Below are 23,192 nucleotides of genomic sequence, written 5' to 3' on the forward strand. Positions count from 1 at the left end.
TTTGATGGCCCATTAAGGATGATCAGCTATAGCAGGGATCCGCAACCTCTGCACGCCTTGATGAGTCATAAGGCATCTGCAGGTTCGGCTGATCGTGGCTCCCACTGGCCGCGCTTTGCTGCTCCTGGCCAATGGGGGCTGTGGGAAGCGGGGGCCAGCACATCCCTCGGCCCACGCCACTTCCCGCAGCCCCCATTGGCCTGGGACGGCGAACTGTGGCCAGTGGGTGCCGCGATCGGCCGAACCTGCAGATGCGGCAGGTAAACAAACCGGCCAGGCCTGCCAGGGTGCTTACCCTGGCGAGCCGCGTGCCAAAGGTTGCCGATCCCCGAGCTATACAATTGACCCATTGAGAGAAGGCAGATACACCTTATGACTCAGCAAGGTGTGCAGAGACATGCCTATGGAGAGAACTCTAAGATTTCCAAGCCAAACAGAGAGGACTTTGGTTTTACCCCACTGGCTAACCAGAAGTCGTATAAGCAATTTCCTCAGACATTCCAGTTTCCCAGTATCACCACCAGCACCACTCCTTATGGGGATGAATGGTTATGAAAACCAATGCCCCAGTAAAAGAAAAAAGGGTTCTCCTGATCCCAAAGGACCAAGCCCCAGACCCAGGTCAATATACAAGTCAGCTCTTACCCACAAATCGTGCTGTTGCCAATCTTTTAGAATCTAAAATCTAAATGTTTATTCATAAAAAGAAAGAAATATAGATGAGAGCTAAAATTGGTTAAAGTAATCATTTTTTTTGATAAGTCATCTGCTTCAGAGATAAAATGTGCTATTTATTATGTATTTTGATGTGCTGAATTCAAATATGACAATTAAAACAACTGATTGGCTACTGTTTCTAAGATATTTAAGTTTTTACATTTTATGTCTATGTATATTGTGTAGATAGTAGAGTTTTAATCATAAATTGTAAACCTAGGCCTTTTCATGTGTTTATGGTTGCTTTACATGATAATATTTCACCTGTCCTGATTATGTAACACTTTAAAAATCAGCAAAAAGGTTATATAAATAAAATTTATTATGAAACAAAAGGCAAAAAACTATTCTGTACATAGTTTAGTCCTATTCAGTGTCTACTCAGTGCTTCTTGGCTTGTCTCTTGTATTCATTAAATGGAGCATCTCTTGTCACTGTCCAGCAATAGTCTGCAAGCATTGATGGGCTCCATTTGCCCTGATAGCGTTTCTCCATTGTTGCAATGTCCTGGTGATATCGCTCGCCGTGCTCGTCGCTCACTGCTCCGCAGTTCGGTGGAAAAAAATCTAGATGAGAGTGCAAAAAATGTATCTTTAGTGACATATTGCAACCAAGGCTTTTGTATGCCCTGAGGAGGTTTTCCACCAACAACCTGTAGTTGTCTGCCTTGTTGTTTCCGAGAAAATTTATTGCCACTAATTGGAAGGTTTCCATGCCCTCTTTTCCTTGCCACGCAGTGTATGGTCAAATGCATCATCTCGAAGAAGTTCACGAATCTGAGGACCAACAAAGACACCTTCCTTTATCTTAGCTTCACTTAACCTTGGACATTTTCCATGGAGGTACTTGAAAGCTGCTTGTGTTTTGTCAATGGCCTTGACAAAGTTCTTCATCAGACCCAGCTTGATGTGTAAGGGTGGTAACAAAATCTTCCTTGATTCAACAAGTGGTGGATGATGAACACTTTTCCTCCCAGGCTCCAATGACTGTCGGAGTGGCCAATCTTTCTTGATGTAGTGGGAATCTCTTGCACGACTATCCCATGCGCAGAGAAAACAGCAGTACTTTGTGTATCCAGTCTGCAGACCAAGCAAGAGAGCAACAACCTTCAAATCGCCACAAAGCTGCCACTGATGTTGGTCATAGTTTATGCACCTCAAAAGTTGTTTCATGTTGTCATAGATTTCCTTCATATGGACTGCATGACCGACTAGAATGGATGGCAAAACATTGCCATTATGCAGTAAAACATCTTTAAGACTCGTCTTCGATGAATCAATGAATAGTCTCCACTCATCTGGATCGTGAACGATGTTGAGGGCTGCCATCACACCATCGATGTTGTTGCAGGCTACAAAATCACCTTCCATGAAGAAGAATGGGACAAGAGCCTTTGGACGGTCACGGAACATGGAAACCCTAACATCACCTGCCAGGAGATTCCACTGCTGTAGTCTGGAGCCCAACAGCTCTGCCTTACTCTTGGGTAATTCCAAATCCCTGACAAGGTCATACAGTTCACCTTGTGTTATGAGATGTGGTTCAGAGGAGGAGGATGGGAGAAAATGTGGGTCCTGTGACATTGATGGTTCAGAACCAGAAGTTTCATCCTCTTCCTCTTCCTCGTCTAACTCAAGTGAGAATGATTCTGGTGCATCCGGAACTGGCAGTCCTTCTCTGTGGGGTACTGGGCGTATAGCTGATGGAATATTTGGATAATGCACAGTCCACTTTTTCTTCTTTGACACACCTTTCCCAACTGGAGGCACCGTGCAGAAGTAAGAATTGCTGGTATGATCTGTTCGCTCTCTCCAAATCATTGGCACTGCAAAAGGCATAGATTTCCTTTTCCTGTTCAACCAGTGGCGAAGATTTGTTGCACAAGTGTTGCAGCATATGTGTGAGGCCCACCTCTTGTCCTGACCTCCAATTTTGCAGCCAAAATAAAGGTGATAGGCTTTCTTAACCATAGTGGTTATACTGCGCTTTTGTGATGCAAAAGTCACTTCACCACAAACATAGCAGAAGTTATCTGCACTGTTCACACAAGTACGAGACATCTCTGCTCACTTTGGCTAAACAGAAATGTGTCCCTTTGCAAAATCAAGCACTGACAAATAAGAGAGCACGACACTGTATGATTTCTAGAGCTGATATAGGGCAATTTGTTCAGCAGAGTGATGTAAGCTTCGTTATGATTGCATCATCCATGACTTCTAGGAATAACATGATACAATTCATATCATGTATGACACAATACCAGCTTCAAATTGCATCATTCATTGTTTTGCCTAAAAAGCAAGTACTGTCCAAACCCAGTCATAGATTTATTCATAGATCCAGTCAAAGATGTATTTTAGTCATTTCTGGTTTAAATTGAGATCCCTTCCCTTTATAACTCACTTATCCTCCGCCATTCCCAAGTCAAGGGTCGTATATACTGACCCAATAGCATATCTTGAAAACTAGAGCCAATCAACAATTTTAAGCATCATTTTCGTTCTCAGTGACCCAGAATTAGTAAAGTTTGACTACATTTATTTCAGAAGCATTTTGGCTGTAGAGCAGTGTTACATACAGTAATGGTAAATTTCTTGGTTAAGGCTTGTGCCAAAGCTAGAAAAGGGGGTGGAACAGAACAAAGGCCCCAGTCATGTGGAATCCCCTGCTTTTCACATAAGATGCCTGCTGGAACTAACAAGGACTGTACCAGGGGAAAGGATTGGGCCCACATTGTGAAGGAGTCTAGTCTGTGAGGTTTAGTCTCCCAGAAAGACTGGCTACTGGGTGCTGGGAAAGTCCCTGTTAACTGAGAAGCCCCTGGACTAAGTGAATCTTAGTTTTTGTGAACTGCAGGGGCTGTGGCCCAACCTCTTGGTCTGTGCTGGAGTCGACTGGTGTGTCTATCTCAGCAAGACGGGAGTGGAGGGAAGCCTTTTCTGGCAGGGGTATTTTTTCTCAGTGGTATCCCAGCACATCTAGTGGCAGTCTTGAGGGAGTTTCTGTGACCCAACCCGTGACAATAATCTTTTAGCATAGATGACGTGTTGTTTCCAGCTGGAAGAGTGGGACAATTTTGAGAATCCCTGAAAACAGAAAAGGACCTGGTTAAGAGGGTAAAGAGACCATATATCCCAGTTTTACTGTGACAATCCCGTTTCTTCTTGGCCAATTTATATCCTTGTTGAGTGCCTATCAGGATTCAAGATAACATTCCACTCAAGACAATTATTAACTGGGTCCAAAATAACTAGGTAAGTTTATGGAAGATAGTTCCATCAGTGGCTCTCAGCCAAGATAGTCAGGGATGCAACCCCATGCTGTGAGTGTCTCGAAATCACTGACTGTCAGAAGATGGGAGCAGATGACGGAGAATGGATCACTTGATAATTGCCCTGTTCTGTCCATTCCCTGTGAAGCACCTGGCATTGGCCACTGTCAGAAGAGAGGACACTGGGCTAGATGGACATTGGTCTGAATCAATATGGCCACTCTTCTGTTCTTAAATTGTTCCTGTGGTAGATGGGCTGGTGCAGACAAACCTTTTCTGGGGGCTCCCTCTCTTATAAAGCTGGTGTAACCACCCTAGCAGATGTCTGTGTTAGGGTGACCATACGTCCTGTTTTGGCCAGGAGAGTCCATTTTTTAAGCTCTCTCCCAGCCACCCGAACTTCTTTTTTCAAAAGGAGGCATTTGTCTAGTTTGCTTTTGGTGACTTGAGGAGGAAACGGGACAAATGCCCAGTTCTGTGTAAAAAGTGGGGAAGTGGGGAACGGAAGAATATTCGGGGAAGGTGAGTGGAGATGGGGGGTGGAGGAAGATCAGCGTTCCAGCCAAAGGTGACAGCTTCCTGAGCTCTGGGTGGGCCCAGCACCAGCTCTAGGTATTTTGCCGCCCGAAGCAAAAAAATTTTTGGCTGCCCCCCACCCCACCCGCACCTCCTGCCGCCCCAGCCCTGGTCTCTCCCCCCCCACCCCACCCGCATCCCCTGCTGCCCCAACCCCTGGGCTCTCCCCCCCACCCCACCCGCACTCCTTGCTGCCCCAGCCCTGGGCTTCACCTCACCAGTGCTGACTCCGCCCTCTCCCCCCTCGCTTCCAGCCGGTCTGGCCCTGGCAGGGTCGGGGTAAGCAGCGGGGCTCCCGGGCCGCACCTCAGCCAGGGTCTCTCCAGCCGGGGCTCCTGCCTTCAGGACTGTCCGGGACCTGGGACGGCAGAGCCGGGCGACCATCTGGCAGAGGCCTGAGGAGCCGGTGCAGGGCAGCCCCAGAGGGAGCGGAATCCCGGAGAGCGGGACGTGGGCCTCGCATGGCAGCGCCCCGGGCACCGGTCCCCACTATGGCCCCACTGCTGCTGCTCTTCCTGGCCACCCTGCCGCAGTCCCTGGGTGGCTCGGGGCGCTTCGCCCAGCCCCAACTGCGGTACTGGGGGGCGGCCACCCTGCGGCACCTGCAGACAGCTCCGTGCAACCCGCGGGGCGGCCCCCAGCCCGAGTGTCCCACGCTCGGAGCCCGCCCGGCCATAAGGTGCGGGCGCTGCTCCCCGACGCGAACGGCAGCGGCCCCAGGGGCCCCTGGTGCAGGATGCGCTGCTGCTGCCAGGGCCCGCTGTAGGCTTTTGCTGCCACAAGCGCAAAAAAAAAAAAAAAAAAAAAAGGGGGCTGGCTGGAATGCTGCCCCTGAAAATGTGCCACCCTAAGCACCTGCTTGGTTTGCTGGTGCCTGGAGCCGGCCCTGGGTGGGCCCCTCTAGGGTTCCAGCCATGTGTAACAGTATCACGTGTGGGGGGGACATTCTTGGTTGAGCAGCTGAGCGTCTCCAGTTTTCTCATTGCTAAATATGGTCACCCTAAGTGCCTGTTCTTCATGGGAGGGCGACTCAGGGCTAGCGCTGCCACCTAGTGGTGAGGTCCTGTAGCATGAGGGACAGAGGCTCGTGTTGAGCTAGAACTGGGCTGGAAAACAAAGTTTTTTTCACTCCATGAACATTTTTGACCTTGTAAGGGTTCCCTCCACACTCTGAAATTTAGGGTACAGACATGGGGACCCTCATGAAAGATTCCCTAGGCTTATTTCTACCAGCTTAGGTTAAAAACTCCCCAAGGCACAAATCCTTCCTTGTACCTTGGATTAGGTAACACTGCCACCACCAAGTGATTTAAACAAACATTTAGGGAGGGCCACTTGGAGCCCTACCTTCCCCAAATATCCCCCCAAGCCCCTACACCCCTTTTCCTGGGCAGACTTGAGAATAATCCCCAAGCCCCTACACCCCCTTTCCTGGAAAGGCTTGAGAATAATATCCTCACCAATTGGTACAGGTGAACACAGACCCAAACCCTTGGATCTTAAAATGATGAAAAATCAGTCAGGTTCTTAAAAAAAGAATTTTAATTAAAGAAAAGGTAAAAGAATTACTGCTGTAAAATTGGGATGGTAAGTACTTTACAGAATAACAAAGGAGTCAAGAACATAGAGGATCTCCCTTCTAGAAAAAACCTTAAAGTTACAAATCCAGGGACAAAACCTCCCTCTAGACAAGGAAAATCACAAGCCAAAATAAAAGTAAGCTATCACATTTCCTTATTATTACTTACTAATTCTAATTGAGTTGGATTGCTTGCCTTCTTGATCTGTCTCCGGCAGGCACACAGAACAGCCAGACAAAAGAACAGACAAAACAAAGCCTTTCCCCCCCTCCCCAGATTTGAAAGTATCTTGTCCCCGTATTGGTCCTTTGGGTCAGGTGCCAGCCAGGTTACCTGAGCTTCTGAACCCTTTACAGGGAAAAAGATTATGTGCCTCTGGCCAGGAGGGATTTTATAGTACTGCACACAGAAAGGTGGTTACCCTTCCCTTTATAGTTATGAGAGACCCAAACTGAAATGTTTCCTTTTCATTCACGTTTTTGGGCTGAGATTTCATAGAAAAAGGATCATTTTGCTCTGAAAGCTCAGCTTCCATGATGCTGCTCAGCTGCAACTGCCTGGATCCCCAAGAGAAATGGGAGTCTTTTCATCTGCCTCGTCCTCGTCACGTAAATGAAGGTTGGACTGATGGAGTCTATGGCTGCACTCTGCACTTCCCATCTCTGTGCAGCCCACTTCACCCTGTACAACGCCTCTACACAAGTTACTGCAGGCAGTGGCTACTGTGGTGGGCCCTGGTAGCACAGCAGTCCAGTTGGGAAGCATCACCCCACATCCCCTGTGATTTGGTCTCCTGCAGTTTGCCATTGGTCATGAGAGGTGTTAAAGCTGGTGCACACAAAGCCAAGCATCTCAGGTCCCCTGATGGCCAAGTGGCCCCCAAGGGAATATGCAGGCATGGTTCATAAAGACAGTTGCCTCCCTATCTTAACAGTTACTGTCTGCTGCCCATTCAGCCTCTCTGATAACTCCTTGTCCTTTGCGGTGAAGACGTCTAGTGTCAGTGGCTCCACGTCAAGCAGGAATTGGGTACGTTGGTAGGTTTCACTGTCTTTAAAATGCGAAGTGAATGGGAAAGGCTGCAGTCTGGCTCCATTCTGAATCCACTCTGATGGAGACCCGGGCAGGCCGAGGGACTTCAGACATCCCCAGCGACGTCTGAGCATGTCAGTCTGAAGAGCTTCTCAGCATTGTGAACTCAGGAACACGGCTGGAGCCCAGAAATAGCCTCTGCCAGCATAAAGCTCTGGTGTTGTCTCTCCACCTCCCTGGAGTGGTGACTGAGAGATAGCTTTCCTTGAGCTATTATTTCTTTTCCAGCAGCCTGCTATTAAAGTAGGAAGAGCCAGACTGGTTTCACCTAATACAGCCATAGCATAAATACCCCAATAGTCAACCCAATATAGCAAACACATTCATTATGGCAGCTCAGGTCTATGTCTGTCCCAATGTCATTCCCGTGTCTTATGTATTTTATGAATACAGGACATGGACATTCAAAGAGAGAGAAAGAGAGAGAGAGAGTGAGAGCAATAGACTATGTTCGTGTGTGAAATGAAGTTCCATTTCCATGAATATTCATGCATTTGACTTTGAAATCCACTTCCTGCAAACCCTCCTCGTGCCTGAATAACAGGTGCTGGGGTCACTATATACTGGAGAGTGAGAACTCAGGGAATGAATATTTCATATACTGATCCCAATGCCGGTTACCACTCCAGATACAGGCTACAGACTGACAGAACAGAACCTGAGGAGAACCAGGCAGCTATTTACCCAAAGATAGAGGAGTCACTGGACTTTTGTTGGAAGACAAGCAACCGAATGAGGGCTTAGACTTGCAATCATTACAGGTCCTGAAGAAATCCAGATGACAAACACTACGCTGTAAGTCACACTCTAACATGAGAAGGAGAAATCATCTCTGAAAGATGAGGGGAAAGAAATGGTTGACATGTGTGTACCAAAGTACAGATGTGTAAATGTTAGGCCAAAACTTTTCATTGTAATACAAATATTATAAACTAAACTTTCATGACATGAATATATGTTGAGAGCCAGCTGCAGAGTTGCTGCAATCTCTAAGGCACGGAGAAAGTGGTAACTTTGTGCTGAATGGCTTTTACTCTGGAAAAAGAAGAACAGGAGTACTTGTGGCACCTTAGAGACTAACAAATTTATTAGAGCATAAGCTTTCGTGGACTACAGCCCACTTCTTCGGATGCATATAGAATGGAACATATAATGAGGAGATATATATACACACATACAGAGATTTGTTAGTCTCTAAGGTGCCACAAGTACTCCTGTTCTTCTTTTTGCGGATACAGACTAACACGGCTGTTACTCTGAAACTTGTCATTTTACTCTGGAAAGTATTTCAGAAGTTCTCCAAATAGTATTTGCAATGGGTTTGAGGTATTAACACTTCATTCAGTGAATAGTTGTATGATACTGTCTCCTGGTAACTGACCAGAAGCTGTTTCTAACACTTACATTCAGGGTCATGAACACAATCCCTCAGCAAACACTAGAGCTGAGGGGTAGGAAAGGGGAGTGTAATAGTGGTTGTATATAATTTATGCCCATCACCTGTTACACGAGCATGGCTGAAGTAACTTGCACACTCAGCTTGATATTAGTGCAAACCTAGTGTTTGCATATTCACACTTTTGTGATGCCAACCCCTTCCCCACCCACTGAAGTAACTCGCTGTATTACCTTGCAACTTGCAAAAAATCTACAGACCCTAACATGGGAAGAGGATGCAGATCCTGTGAGGAGGTAGAGAAGCCTGTGGGATGATCAGATTCTCTGGATTCAGTGGACATTAGCCAGGCAACGCACTTCAGCTTCTCTTGGAGGGATTCTTGTGGGTTAGAGTGTATCACCGGGAGCATTTGGTAAGGGAAAGTTAAATGAGCCCAGTTCTGATGGAATATACACATGTAAATCTGGATTGACACAGTTGAAGTCAATGCTATTGAATTCAGAACCTGGCCCTAAGAATTTATCCCATGTACTTCAAAGAGGCAATGGCTTAATTTGTATTGTCGGGGGTGGAGAAAATAATATATATATATAATGAGGCAATGAAACATTTTTATAAATAGATTCAATGCAGGACATATAAATACGACTGTTTTCACCATGCACGTGCCGTGGGTTTACCCACATGTGATCACACAATGGGCCACACTCAAAACTGGAGGGCCAGAAAGGGTGTCTGTGCGAATGTCACAATTGTAGAATCGCACAGTGCTCAAGTAGGCTGTGGAACTCCCAGCCACAAGATATCAATGGGGCTAAGAGCTTAGCAGATTCATAGAGGGACTGGATGTTTATATGGGTAACCAGAAAAACAAATTACATTAGTGAGGATTAAAAAAAAAAGTCTTGGAAGGACTATAACCCTTCCTGATTTACACCATAAAATATGTCTAACTACTGGGTGTCAGGGGGAAATTTTCCCTGGGAGCAGGTTATTCATAGCTGCCCATTGCAGGGTTTCTTCCACCTACCTCTGAAGCTTCTGGAACTGGCCATTGGGTAGTGGGCTAGATGGACTGCAGGTCTTACCCAGTCTGGCAGTGCCTATCCTCCTACTGATGCCGCAAATCCAAGACTATGTATTTGCTGATCTTCCTTAAGCTCCCGGGAGTCTCTCAAGTTGCACTGAGAACAGAAAAATGTCTTGTTAAATATCATCTAGTCTCCTGTTCTTTTTTCTTTTAGGAAGAAAATCTCAAAACTCTTTTGAACAGCCCAGTGCATTATGTCAGCTGTCAATGACACCAGATTCAACTCTGCAGTGTTCCTTCTCACTGGGATACCGGGGAAGGAAGACGTCCATCTCTGGATCGCTATCCCCTTCAGCTTAATGTATGTTATTTCGATAGTAGGAAATTCAGTCATTCTGTTCATTATAAAAACACATGCAAGCCTCCATGAGCCTATGTACATTTTCCTTTCCATGTTGGCCGTTACAGACCTTGGCATATCGATAACCACCATACCGACTATACTGGGCATATACTTGTTTAACTCTAGGGAGATCAGCCTTAATGCCTGTTTTGCCCAGCTGTTCTTCATCCACTTTCTTGCAAAAATGGAATCCTCTGTGCTCTTGTTGATGGCCTTTGACCGCTTTATTGCAATCTGTAACCCACTGAGATACGCGTCCATCTTAACCCTGCCGATAATAGCCAAGATGGCATTGGTGTTTGTGCTAAGAGGGGTGGCCGTAGCATTACCATTCCCCTTTCTGCTGAAACGGTTCCGATACTGTCGAGAAAATGTCCTCTCCCGTTCCTACTGCCTGCACCAGGACGTCATGAAGTTGGCTTGTTCGGATATCAAAGTCAACACCATCTATGGCATGTTTACTACAGTCTTCACACTGGGGTTGGACTCGCTGCTCATCTTCCTCTCTTATGTGATGATCCTCAAAACAGTGCTGAGCATCGCCTCCCACGCTGAGTGCCTCAGGGCCCTGAACACCTGCGTCTCCCACCTCTGCGCCGTCCTGCTCTTCTACATACCAGATATCGGCCTGGCTGTGATACACAGATTCGGGAATAGCTCTTCTCACTTATTTAAGATTCTCCTGGGCTATGTCTACCTGCTGGTACCCCCCCTGATAAATCCAATTGTGTACAGCGTGAAAAGCAAACATCTTCGTGCAAGGATAATCAGGGTGTTTGTCAAGTGAAGGATCAGTTCATCACCCAGCTCCAGCGCCTGTGACACAGGAGAAAAAAACATGAGTGACGGCCCTGGCCAGATATTTCATGCTGGTTCCTTTTCCCCTGAGGCTCATCCCTTTGCCTCATCTCTTCCCCTAGGGCCCCACCCCTACAACTCCCCTTTATCGAGACTCTGCTCCCTCTTCTGGCTGGAAGCCAGAGTTTGGCCATGGCAAGAGCTGCCCAGAGATTCACAGCCACTGTGAGGTGCCCCAGACTCTCCACAGTTTACCCCCCAGGATGTACAAGCCAGGGAAGGGGACAGTCCGGGTTTCCTCACAGCAGCCTGTACTCCCAAAGAAGCTCTTACCATGGCCTGACTCGGGCCTGGCTGGAAGGCGGAGCAGAAAGTGGGGAAGCAGGGGGCAGGGCTTAGTGGGAAGAGATGCGATCCAGGGTGGTGCTCCAGGGGGAAAAAGGGGAGTAGGGGATGTGGTAAGTCTGAAACAAATCTCACCCCAGCAAGCAAGATGGTGGGGATGTTCCTGAGTAAAGGAGGAAGATGGGGCTGGAGAGCCTGTGTTTTGGAGAAGACTAAATTAATGTGACCTCACGAAGAGGGCTCCTCTTTTAAGTCTTCCAAGCTGAGAGTAAGTCACTGCAAGGATCTCAGAGGGAAGGTCAATGTGCCTGCAGGGCCACCTCAGGCCCAAAGGAGGCACCCTGGGGTGGCATCTGTCCTCAGGGACTTGGCCAGAGTGTGCTGTGCTCTAGGAAGCTGTTACCAATTAGCATATGTGTGACATTATTGACATGAACTGTGACCGTATTGATCATTGTTGCAACCAATGTCCTATAGTGGCACCAAATATTGTACAAAGGTTGTCATGTAAGGTGTCTGTGAAAAGGTTGTGATTTGCTGGTTATGATTATGCTATCTGTTTGCATGTATCATTTTGTATTTAAAGTTATAAGTAATTGTTCTATACTGTCTATATTTCAAGTTTGTGCTATACTTCTGGGTGAGACCCCAGACAATTTGGCATCAGCACTGCCTAGCCTGTTTGATGGTCCATTAAGGACCATCAGCTATACAGCTGACCCATTGAGAGAAGGGAGATACACCCTGTGACTCAGCAAGGCATGCAGGGACATGCCTAAGGAGAGAACTCTAAGGCTTCCAAGCCACGTGTTGGGCAGCTTGTGTCTGGAACAAAGGAAGCACAGGCCCCTTGGCAAGAGACTATAAAAGGCAGCTGCATCTTCTCCATTTTGTCTTCACTCCTGCTTTTTATGTCTGGAGGAACTTTGCTACACACTCAAGCTCTGAACAAAGTAGTGAATGACCCATCCCAGCGGGGGATGTATTCCAGAGACTTGATTTAAACCTGCAGTTTATTCCATCACTGCTACAAGCCTGAACCAAAAACTTTACCATTACTGTATGTAATTTTAGCTCTCATCTATATTTCTTTCTTTTATGAATAAACTTTTAGATTTTAGGTTCTAAAGGACTGGCAACAGTGTGATTTGTGGGTAAGATCTGACTTGTGTATTGACTTGGGTCTGGGGCTTGGTCCTTTGGGATCGGGAGAACTGTTTTCTTTTACTGGGGCACTGGGTTTCATAACCATTCGTCCCCATAAGGAGTGGTGCTGGTGGTGATACTGGGAAATTGGAGTGTCTGAGGGAAATGCTTGTATGACTTCTGGTCAGCCAGTGGGGTAAAACCGAAGTCCTCTCTGTTTGGCTGGTTTGGTGCGTTAGTAATAAAGAACACCCTGCCTTGGGCTGTGACTGCCCTGCTCCAAGCAATTTGTCCACAGGTGGATAATACCCTGCCCTGCCTCACAGCCGTGGCGGGAGGATGACTATATTCAAGGTGCTCAGATATTCTGACATTGGTCTGTAAAAGGCTTCTTATCACAGTCTCCTGTGACAGCTGCTTCTGGGAAGCCCAGTGATTCCAGCATCTTAGTGTGTGTGGCAGATGTGGGCGTGCTGGGGGGTTACAGCGAGGGGTAGGTAGTGGATTTCAGAGGGGAGCGATGAAGTGTCAGAAGGACGCCGGGAGTTTCAGCACAGTCACCTGATTGGTATTTGCAACCCGTTGAGGCTTAATGCATCTAACTGCCAAACAATGGAGCAAGTGTCACGGGGGCCTCATCTTAGACATCTGGCTGAGAGGAAGCAGTCTGAGGACAAAGGTCAGTTTCACACCTTGGACCTGTAACATGGACATGGGTGAGCACTGTGGTGACTGGGCCCAGATTCACACAGGTTTCAGCTAAGGCTGCTTCCACAAGAAAGGGCCCAAAATATGGGAAGATGCTCTCAGAGGTACAGTGAAACTAGGCTGTGTCCAAAGAGCTCCTTGGCTTTCCACAAGAATATAAGATGGACCAGTTCTGTTCCTCTATCTCCAGAGCAAAGCCTGTCTAACTCAGCTTGTAGTGATACGTGAGATAGATGAGTGTAGACATTTGACAGCTGCCTGATATTTCAAAATCATTTTCTCTAATGCTTTGTGGTATTTGATAATAAACCTCCTACTTTTAAGGAGGCTGGGTTTGACTGTATAGCTATGGTCACAAATCCCCCTAAAGGGAAGAGACTGGGCTATCCAATCGAACCTGCTTGGTGATACATTTTAGCATAGATGAGGTGTCGTTCCAAGCTGTAAGAATGGGACCATTATGAGACTCCCCCAAAGACAGGAAAGGACCTGGTTAAGAGGGTAAAGAGACCATATATCCCAGTCTTACTGTGACAATCCCAATTCTTCTTGGCCAGTGTATATCCTTGTTGAGTGCCTATCAGGATTCAGAGGAGCAACTTGTTCAAGTTGCATCCAAGAGATAACATTCCACTCAAGACAATTATTAACTGGGTCCAAAAAAATAACTAGGTAAGTTCATGGAATATAGCTCCATCAGTGGCTCTTAGCCAAGATGGTCAGGGACACAACCCCATGCTGTGGCTGTCTCGAAACCTCTGACTGTCAGAAGATGGGAGCAGATGATGAAAAATTGATCCCTTGATAATTGCCTTGTTCTGTTCATTCCCTCTTAAGCACCTGGCATTGGCCACTGTCAGAAGAGAGGACACTGGGCTAGATGGACATTGGTCTGAATCAATATGGCCACTCTTCTGTTCTTAAATTGTTCCTGTGGTAGATGGGCTGGTGCAGACAAACCTTTTCTGGGGGCTCCCTCTCTTATAAAGCTGGTGTAACCACCCTAGCAGATGTCTGTGTTAGGGTGACCATACGTCCTGTTTTGGGTAGGAGAGTCCATTTTTAAGCCCTCTCCCAGCCACCCCAACTTCATCTTTCAAAAGGAGCCATTTCTCTTGGTTGCTCTTGGTGACTTGATCAGTTGGGAGGAGGATATGGGACAAATGCCCAGTTCTGTGAAAAAAGTGGGGAAGTGGGGAACCGAAGAACTTTTGGGGGAGGTGACGGGAGATGCCAGCCCAAAAAGGGTGAGGCAGTGGTAGGGGGAGAGTGTTCAGCATTCCTGCCAAAGGTGACAGCCTCTTGAGACCTAAGTGGGCCTCTGTAGTGTTCCAGGGACAGTCAACAGTCTTGTATGGGGGGAGAAACTGGGGGTCTCCAGTTTTCTCATTGGGAAATAGGGTCACCCTAAGGGCTGCTCTGCATGGGAGGCCAATGGAGGATGAGTGCTGCCACCTAGCGGTGTGGTCCTGTAGCAGGAGGGAGAGGGGCTCATAGGTTGAGCGAGAGCTGGCCTGGAAAACAGAGTGTTTTTTCCCCCATGAAGCATTTTGACTCAAACTAAAATGTTTCCTTTTTCTCCATTTTTTGGGGTGAATTTTCATAAAAAATGGATCATTTTTCTCTGAAAGCTCAGCTGCCATGATACTGCCCAGCTGCAGCTGCCTGGATCCCCAAGAGAAATTGGAGGCTTTTCATCTGCCTCTCCCTTGTCATGGAGATGAAGGTGGCACTGACGGAGTCTGTGGCTGCACTCTGGGTATGGAAAGGTTGAAACCTCATGACCAGTCTATGGCTGGGGTATTGTGCCCATCAGCTACTCTAACCAGCCTTCCCATCTCTGTGCAGCCCCCTCCACCCTGTACAAAGCCCCTTCAGCCGATCCTGTGGGCAGTGGCTACAGTGATAGGCCTTGGTAGCACATCTCTGATGAGTCTGTGCTAGCAGGGAGTTGGAGAGGGTCCTAGAGCAGAAATTGGGGGTAGGTGGGATGAGCTATCAGAGGATCACTGAGATCTGTGCCTAACTTTGGGGATCCCAGGATCCTGGGTCCCCCTTTTTCATTCCTCATGGAGAAGGGAAGGGACCCCCCTCCACCGTAACGATCTCAGGAATTTTTGTGGAATTCCCCTTCCCTGGCCTGCACCCTGGGTTTGCAATGCAGGAAAGGGGGCTGCCAGGGAGACTAATATAATTATTATTGCAACAGAGGGTCCTGTGGCACCTTTGAGACTAACAGAAGTATTGGGAGCATAAGCTTTTGTGGGTAAGAACTTCACTTCTTCAGATGCAAGCAGAGCACCTCACCCGCCCTGATTGAACTAACCTCGTTATCTCCACACTGATATATACCTGCCTCTGGAGATTTCCATTACTTGCATCTGAAGAAGTGAGGTTCTTACCCACGAAAGCTTATGCTCCCAATACTTCTGTTAGTCTCAAAGGTGCCACAGGATCCTCTGTTGCTTTTTTACAGATTCAGACTAACACGGCTACCCCTCTGATACATAATTATTATTATTATTCTATTTTATTTTATTTTATTTTATTTCAACAAGATCACAACTGTGACAGCATCGTTGTTACCACTCAGCCACCTTCGAGGTAGTCATGTGACTAATCAGAACCATACGAACAGTGATGACAAGCCCAGATTCCAGGAGTAGAGCCTGCAGCAGGGCTTGCGCTGTGGTCTAGTTAGGCAGGATCACCACCCATCCACTGTGATTTGGTCTCCTGAAGTTTGCCATTGGCTGTCTGGGGTTAAAGCTGGTGCACGAAAAGCCAAGCAGCTGAGGTTCCCTGATGGCCAAGTGGCCCCCAAGGGAATGTGCAGGCATGCTTCATAAACACAGTTGCCTCCCTGTCCGAACAGATACTGCCTGCTGCCTGTGCAACCTCTAATATGACTTCTTGTCCTTTTGGGTGAAGACCTCTGGTGTCAGCGGCTCCTCTGCTAGCAGGAATTGGGTATGTTGGCAGGTTTCACTATCTTTAAAATGCGAAGTGAAGGGGAAAGGCTGTGAGCTGTTTCCATTTGCAGAGGTTCTGTGCAGCGGCAGTGGGTTCTCAGCTGGGCTGTCTGGGTGACTCAGTGATGGGGTTGGAGGCCAGGCAGCACTAGGTAGCTTGGGAACCTCTGCATCTGCCCATGCTCCACGGGGCTGATGAAGCTTCACAAAAATCTCACATTGAAAGTGAGCAAGCTCCGAGTGTTAAAACCCGGATGCCTCAAGTCAGGATTTCTCAAAGGGTCCTATTTCTAGAGGTGCTGTGTGCTCTGGGCCTGATCCTGCCAGGGGCTGAGAGAGATGAGACCCCATGGAATGTCAGTGACTAGTTCCCAAATTGCCTTTGGTTTATTTGCTCCTGGAAATTTAATCAGCAAATGCATTTTCAAAGATTTTAATCTCTGGCTCGACTGTGAATGTAGGAATTCAGAGCTGTGTTACTCTGTGGTAGCAGGTCCAGTAGGGCATATTTCTATTTCCTAACTGGCTGAGGGCTCCAGCACTTGTGCCCTGTAGATACTGCTCAAAGTTACAGGGCTACCAGCGTCTCTGCCCTTCTCTGGTCTCTAAGAACCAGATGTCAGACCTCGGACCCTGCCCTCTCATAGGGTGGAATCCCACGATCCTTCCACCCTCAGACTGTGCCCTGGGCTACAGGACACTGTAGGTCGACTCTGCTTGCCCCGCAGGTCCTTGTGGGATCGACACCAATGGTTCTTCCTTCTGGAAGTCTGGAAGTGGTGGTGAGACAAGTGACCAGCCAGCCTCCTTGAACAAAACTACTGTTTAGTCCAACCAGTAGGAATAAAGAGTAACATGGGCGAAAAAGAGGATTTTCAAACAACAGTACCCTTCTAGACTCTCAGCCCTCCCACTCTGACCGGGACTCAGGCAGGCTGAGGGCCTTCAGATTTCCCCAGCCATGTCCATAACTGTCAGTCTGAAGAGCTTCACAGCATTCTGAATTCAGCAACGTGGTTGGAGCCCAGAAATAGGCTCTGCCAGCGTGTAGCTCCAGTTTTGTCTCTCAACCTCCCTGGGGTGGTTACTGAGTGATGGCTTTTCTTCAGCTGTTGCTTCCCTTCCTGCTTGTTTTCCAGCAGGCTGCTGTTAAACTAAGAAGAGCCAAACTGGTTTAACCTAATATAGCCATAACGTGAACATCCCAATAGTTCACCCAATATCACTATGCAGTAGACATCCCAAGAACTGGGTTTAACATACACAGTCATTATAGCAGTGCAGCTCCTTGCCTGTCACAATGCTATTCCAGTGTGCTAGGTATTTTGTGAAGAGAGGACATAGGCAGTCAGAGAGAGAGAGAGAGAGAGAGAGAGAGAGAGAGAGAGCAATAGACGACTTTCCTGTGGGAAATGAAGTTCCATTTCCATGAATACTCATGCATTTGACTTTGAAATCCACTTCCTGCAAACCCTCATCGTGCCTGAATAACAGGTGCTGAGGTCACTATGTACTGGAGAGTCAGAACTCAGAGAATGAATATTCTCTATACGGACCCCAATGCCTGTTACCACTCCGGATAGAGGCTACAGACTGACAGAACAGAACCTGAGGAGAACCAGTCAGCTATTAACCCAGGGACAGAGGAGCTACTAGACTTCTGTTTGCTGACAAGCCACTGAAGAAAGGCTGAGACGCTGTGATCTTTTCAGGTTCTGAAGAAATCCACATAAGAGACACTATATTTAAGTTCCACTCTAACCTGAGAAATCATCTCTGAAAGAAGACCAGAGGGGAAAAAATGGTTTGACATGTGTGTATTAAAGTACAGATGTGTAAATGTTATGCCAAATTTTTTATCGTAATACAAATATTACAAATCAAACATCCATGACACATTTATCGAAAGCCAGCAGCAGAGTTGTTGGAATCGCTACAGGAAGGAGCAGTGGTAACTTTACTGCTTAATCGCTTTGGCTTTAGAAAGTATTTCAGAAGTATAGAATCATAGAATCAGAAGATTAGGGTTGGAAGAGATCTCAGGAGGTTATCTAAGAGGCAGTGGCATAATTTGAACACTCAGCAGTGGAGAAAATTAAAAAAAAACACAGATAATGAGGCTATCAATGCAGGACAAATAAATAAATACATAAATTCAATGATTGTTTTCACCATGCAGTTGCCTTGTATTTACACAGATGTCGTGATACAATGGGCCACACTCAGAAGTGGAGGGCCAGAAAGGGTGTCTGTGGCAAGGTCACAATTATAAAATCACACAGTGCTATAGCAGGCTGCGGAACTCCCAGCCACAAGATATCAATGGGGCCAAGAGGTTAGCAGGATTCAAAGAGGGACTGGATGTTTATATGGGTAACCAAAAAATCAAATTACAGTAGTGAGGATAGTGTTAAAAGAGTCTTGGAAGGATCCTAAACTTTCCTGATTTATACCACAAAATATGTCTAACTAGTGGGTGTCAGGGGGAAACTTTCTCTAGGAGCAGGTTATCTCATAGCTGCCTATTGCAGGGTTTCTTCCACCTTACTATGAAGCATCTGGAACTGGTCACTGGATACTAAGCTAGATGGACTGCTGGTCTGATCCAGGCTAGCAGTGCCTATCTTCCTATCGGTGATGTAAATCCGAGACTATGTTTTTGCTGATCTTCCTTGAGTTCCTGGGAGTCTCTAGACTTGCACTGAGAGCAGAATGATGTTTCGTTAAATATTATCAAGTCTCCTGTTCTTTTTCCTTTCAGGAAGGAAAGTTCAAAACTCCTTGGAACTACCCAGTACATTATGTCAGCTGTCAATGACACCAAATTCAGATCTGTTGTGTTCCTTCTCACCGGCATACCTGGGCAGGAATACCTCCATCTCTGGATCTCTATTCCTTTCTGCTTTATATATGTTATCTCAATATTAGGAAATTCAGTCATTCTGTTCATTATAAAAACAGATCCAAGCCTTCATGAACCCATGTACATTTTCCTTTCCATGTTGGCTATCACTGACTTTGGGTTATTGATATCCACCATACCAACGATACTGGGCATATTCTTGTTTAACTCTAGGGAGATCAGCCTCGATGCCTGTTTTACCCAGCTGTTCTTCATCCACTCGCTTGCAAAAATTGAATCCTCCATGCTGTTACTGATGGCCTTTGACCGCTTCATCGCAATCTGTAACCCACTGAGATATGCTGCCATCTTAACTACACCGAGAATAGCCAAGATGGGGTTGGTGTTTGTGATAAGAGGGGTGGCCGTAGCATTACCATTCCCCATTCTTCTGAAACGGTTCCGATACTGTCGAGCCAACGTACTCTCCCATTCCTACTGTCTGCACCAGGACATCATGAAATTGGCTTGTTCAGATATCAGAGTCAACTACATCTATGGCTTGTTTACTACACTCTTCACGTTTGGGTTGGACTCACTGCTCATCTTCCTCTCTTACATGATGATCCTCAAAACAGTGCTGAGCATCGCATCCCACGCGGAGTGCCTCAGGGCCCTGAACACCTGCGTCTCCCACCTCTGTGCCGTCCTGCTCTTCTACACACCAAACATTGGCTTGGCTGTGACACACAGATTCGGGAATAGCTCTTCTCACTTGCTTCAGATTCTCCTGGGCTACATCTACCTGCTGGTCCCACCCCTGATGAACCCAATCGTTTACAGCGTGAAAAGCAAACAACTTCGTGCGAGGATAATCAGGGCATTTGTCAAGTGAAGGGTCATTTCATCCCCCATCTCCAGGACTGGACACACAGTAGACAAGAAACACAAGCGACAGCCACGGCCACCTATTCTATCGTGGTTCCTTTTAACCTGGGGCCCATCCCTCTGCCCTATCTCTTCCCCCCAAACCCCACCCCTACTATTCCCCTTTACCCAAGACTCTGCACCGTCCCCAGGCTAGAGTCTAGAGCCGGGATGTGGTAAAAGCTGCCCAGAGAGCCACAACCGTTTGAGGAGCCAGAGACTCTCCACATTATACCCGCCCAGGATGTGCAACCCAGGGAAGGTGGATAGTCCTGGGCTCCAAACAACATCCTGGGCTCTGGCAGCAACTCTTATCATGGCCAGACTCTGGTTTGGCTGAGAGGCAGAGAGTTGAGGAAAGTGGAGGAGCAGGGGGCAGGACTTAGTGGGAAGAGATGGGGCAGGGAGCGAGGCTTTAGAGATAAAAGGGGAAGAGGGGGCAAGTCTGAACAAATGCTGACGCCAGCAAGTAGGATGTGGGGGGGGGGGGTGGGGATTTCTGAGTAAAGGAGGAAGATGGGGCTGGAGGGTTGGAGACCCTGTGTTTTGGAGAAGACTAAAGTAAAAAAAACTTCAGGACCAGACTCCAAAGAGAAACTGCTGAGCTCCAGTTCATTTGCAAATTTGACACCATCAGATCAGGATTAAACAAAGATTGTGAATGGCTATCCAACTACAGAAGCAGTTTCTCCTCCCTTTGTGTTCACACCTCAACTGCTAGCAGAAGACCTCACCCTTCCCAATTGAACTAACCTCGTTATCTCCATACTGATTTATACCTGCCTCTGGAAATTTCGATTACTTGTGTCTGATGAAGTGGACATTTACCCACGAAAGCTTATGCTCTAATACTTCTGTTAGTCTTAAAGGTGCCACAGGACCCTCTGTTGCTTTTTACTAAATTAATGTGACTCCACAAAGGGGGCTCCACTTTTAAGTGCCCAGGTTGAGAGTAAGTCATTGCTTGGACTTAGAAGGAAGGTCTGTGTGTCTGCAGGGCCACCTCAGGCCCGAAGGAGGCACCATAGGGTGGCCCCTGTCACAGGAACTTGGCCAGAGTGCGCTGTGCTCTAGGAAGCTGTTACCAATGGGCCGCTGTTAGCCCATCTTTTAGGCTGCTCTAAACTCCGCTGAGGCAGGGGGAGAACAGGCCAGTGAATCAAACCCCTGTAATTGGCTCCTGGCCCTCCCGGCTCTCTGCAGCGCAGGAGTGAGCTCTGCTGGAGCAGCAGAGAAGTCTGCCGGGCCTGTCACCATTCAGGTGGCTGGATGTCTGGTCCTGTGGTCTGGGCACGGCTCTGCCACACAAGAGAACTTGGTTTGATTCCCTTGCCGTGTCTTACTGTGGGCAAGCCATTGGCTGTCTCTGAGCCTCTGCTCAGGTGGACAATACCCCTGCCCTGCCTCACAGCAGTAGCGGAATGACAAATACATTCAAGGAGATCAGATACTCTGAGACCCAGAGATCAGGGCTGTGTGAGGGTTCCAGAGAGCAACACCTGACTCTGGTCTATAAAAGGTCTCTCATCACAGCCTCCTGTGACAGCTGCTTCTGGGAAGACCCGTGACTCCAGGCTCACACAGGTTTCAGCAAAGGCTGTTTCCACAAGAAAGGGGCAAAAACATGGGAAGATGCTGTCAGAGACACAGGGAAACTAGTCTGGGTCCCAAGAGCTCATTGGTTTCCCTAACAAATATAAGTTGGGCCAGTTCTGTTCCTGTATTTCCAGAGCAAAGCCTGTCTAACTCAGCTTGTAGTGATACATGAGATAGAGGAGTGTAGACATGTGACAGCTGCCTGCTATTTTATAATCATTTTCTCCAATGCTTTGCGCTGTTTGCTAATAAACCTACTAGTTTTAAGGAGGCTGGGGGTGACTCTATAGCTCTGGTCACAAGCACCCAAAGGGAAGAAACTGAGGTGTCCAGTCAGATCTGCTTGGTGATAAGCATTTAACATAGATGGGGTATTGTTCCCTGCTCAAAGAGTAGGACAATTGTTTGACTTCCCCCAGGACAGGAAAGGACCTGGTTTAGAGGGTAAAGAGATGATATATCCCGATTTTATTGTGGCAGTCCCGATTCTTCTTGGCCAGTGTCCATCCTTGTTGAGTGCCTGTCAGCATTCACAGGAGCAACTCGTTCAAGTTGCAGCCAAGATAACGATCCACTCAAGACAATGATTCATAGAGTCATAGAATTTAAGGCCAGAAGGAGCCATTAGATCATCTAGTCCAGATGTTCCGAAACTGGGAGGTGGGCCTCCCTGGGCGGGTGTGGAATGTATTGGAGGGGGGATGTGAGGAGTTTTAAGGAGAAAAACTTCCTGTTCACATTTTACCTCAGCAGTGAATAACTAGCCTAATTGTTTCCTCCAGACAGAGCTGGTCTTCAGACAGTGCTGCACATTGGACTCTAGGTGCGGCTGTCCATTTTGACAGCTTTCTGATAAGTTTGTATAGTATTATACAGAGTCATTGCCAGTTGTATGTGGATCCATTTGCTACGGCGCGGTGTGCACATTGCATTGTAAGCAGGGACCACACTGGCAGTTTTGCTTTGGTTCTTATTCCAATTGATCGCTGGCTCATTCAAGTGAAGTCCCATCCCCACATATATCAGTATATGTATTTGTGTGGAGGGCGGGGGGGGGGGGGGGGCGTAAACTCTTACAGACACAAAGAAGGGGAGGTGATGAAAAAAAGTTTGAGAACCACTGATCTAGTCTGACCTCTGTATATCACAGGGTGCAGAATTTCACCAATTTCACCCTGTATTGAGCCCAATGACTTGTGTTTGACTAACGCATAACTTGTATTCATCTAAAGCGGATCTTCCAGGAAGGCATCCAGTCTTGGATTGGAGGTATCAGGAGAATCCACCACCTTCCTCGCGAGTTTGTTCCACTGTTTAAGCACCCTCACTGTTAAAAATGTAGGCCTCATTTCCAAATTTAATTTGTCTGGCTTTAGTTTTCATCTATTCGTTCTTTTCTATAGCTTTCCCTGATAGATTAAAGAGCCCGTTAGTAGCTGGTATTTTGTCCTTGTGAACGTGGTACACTGTCATCAAGTCCATTCTCAATCTTCCTGAATTCTCCGTACTATACCCCTGTTTACATAGAAAAGGATAAGTTGGAAACGACAGAGCAGGAGAAAGACCTAGGTGTATTAGTCAGTTCCAGGATGACTGTGAGCCACCAATGTGATGTGGCTCTGAAGAAGGCAAATGAGATCCTAGAATGTGTCAGGAGAGATAGGAAAGTATTGATTTCCTCATACCAGACACTGGTGAGACCTCCTCTGGCAAACTGTGTAAAATTCTGGTACTTCCTATTTGAAAAAAGATTAATTCAGACTGGAAATGGTGCAGAGAAGGGCTCCTAT

At 47.1% G+C, this 23,192-nt stretch overlaps 2 protein-coding genes across 2 annotated transcripts; both read left to right on the forward strand.

The window, feature by feature from the left end:
* Positions 1-9,919: 9,919 nt before the first annotated feature.
* Positions 9,920-10,855, forward strand: LOC117872081 (olfactory receptor 51G2-like). Its single transcript, XM_034760124.1, has one exon. It carries the CDS (start codon positions 9,920-9,922, stop codon positions 10,853-10,855), a length of 936 nt encoding a protein of 311 aa, XP_034616015.1.
* Positions 10,856-18,805: 7,950 nt separating this feature from the next.
* Positions 18,806-19,774, forward strand: LOC117872083 (olfactory receptor 51G2-like). Its single transcript, XM_034760137.1, has one exon. It carries the CDS (start codon positions 18,839-18,841, stop codon positions 19,772-19,774), a length of 936 nt encoding a protein of 311 aa, XP_034616028.1. The 5' UTR covers positions 18,806-18,838.
* Positions 19,775-23,192: the final 3,418 nt, after the last annotated feature.

This window comes from Trachemys scripta, chromosome 1 (assembly GCF_013100865.1).
Source record: "Trachemys scripta elegans isolate TJP31775 chromosome 1, CAS_Tse_1.0, whole genome shotgun sequence".
NCBI classification, from domain to species: Eukaryota; Metazoa; Chordata; order Testudines; family Emydidae; genus Trachemys; species Trachemys scripta.

Bases quoted from the DNA above. Each gene is read 5' to 3' on its own strand.
- LOC117872081 (XM_034760124.1), top strand. From the start codon at position 9,920: ATGTCAGCTGTCAATGACACCAGATTCAACTCTGCAGTGTTCCTTCTC.
- LOC117872083 (XM_034760137.1), top strand. From the start codon at position 18,839: ATGTCAGCTGTCAATGACACCAAATTCAGATCTGTTGTGTTCCTTCTC.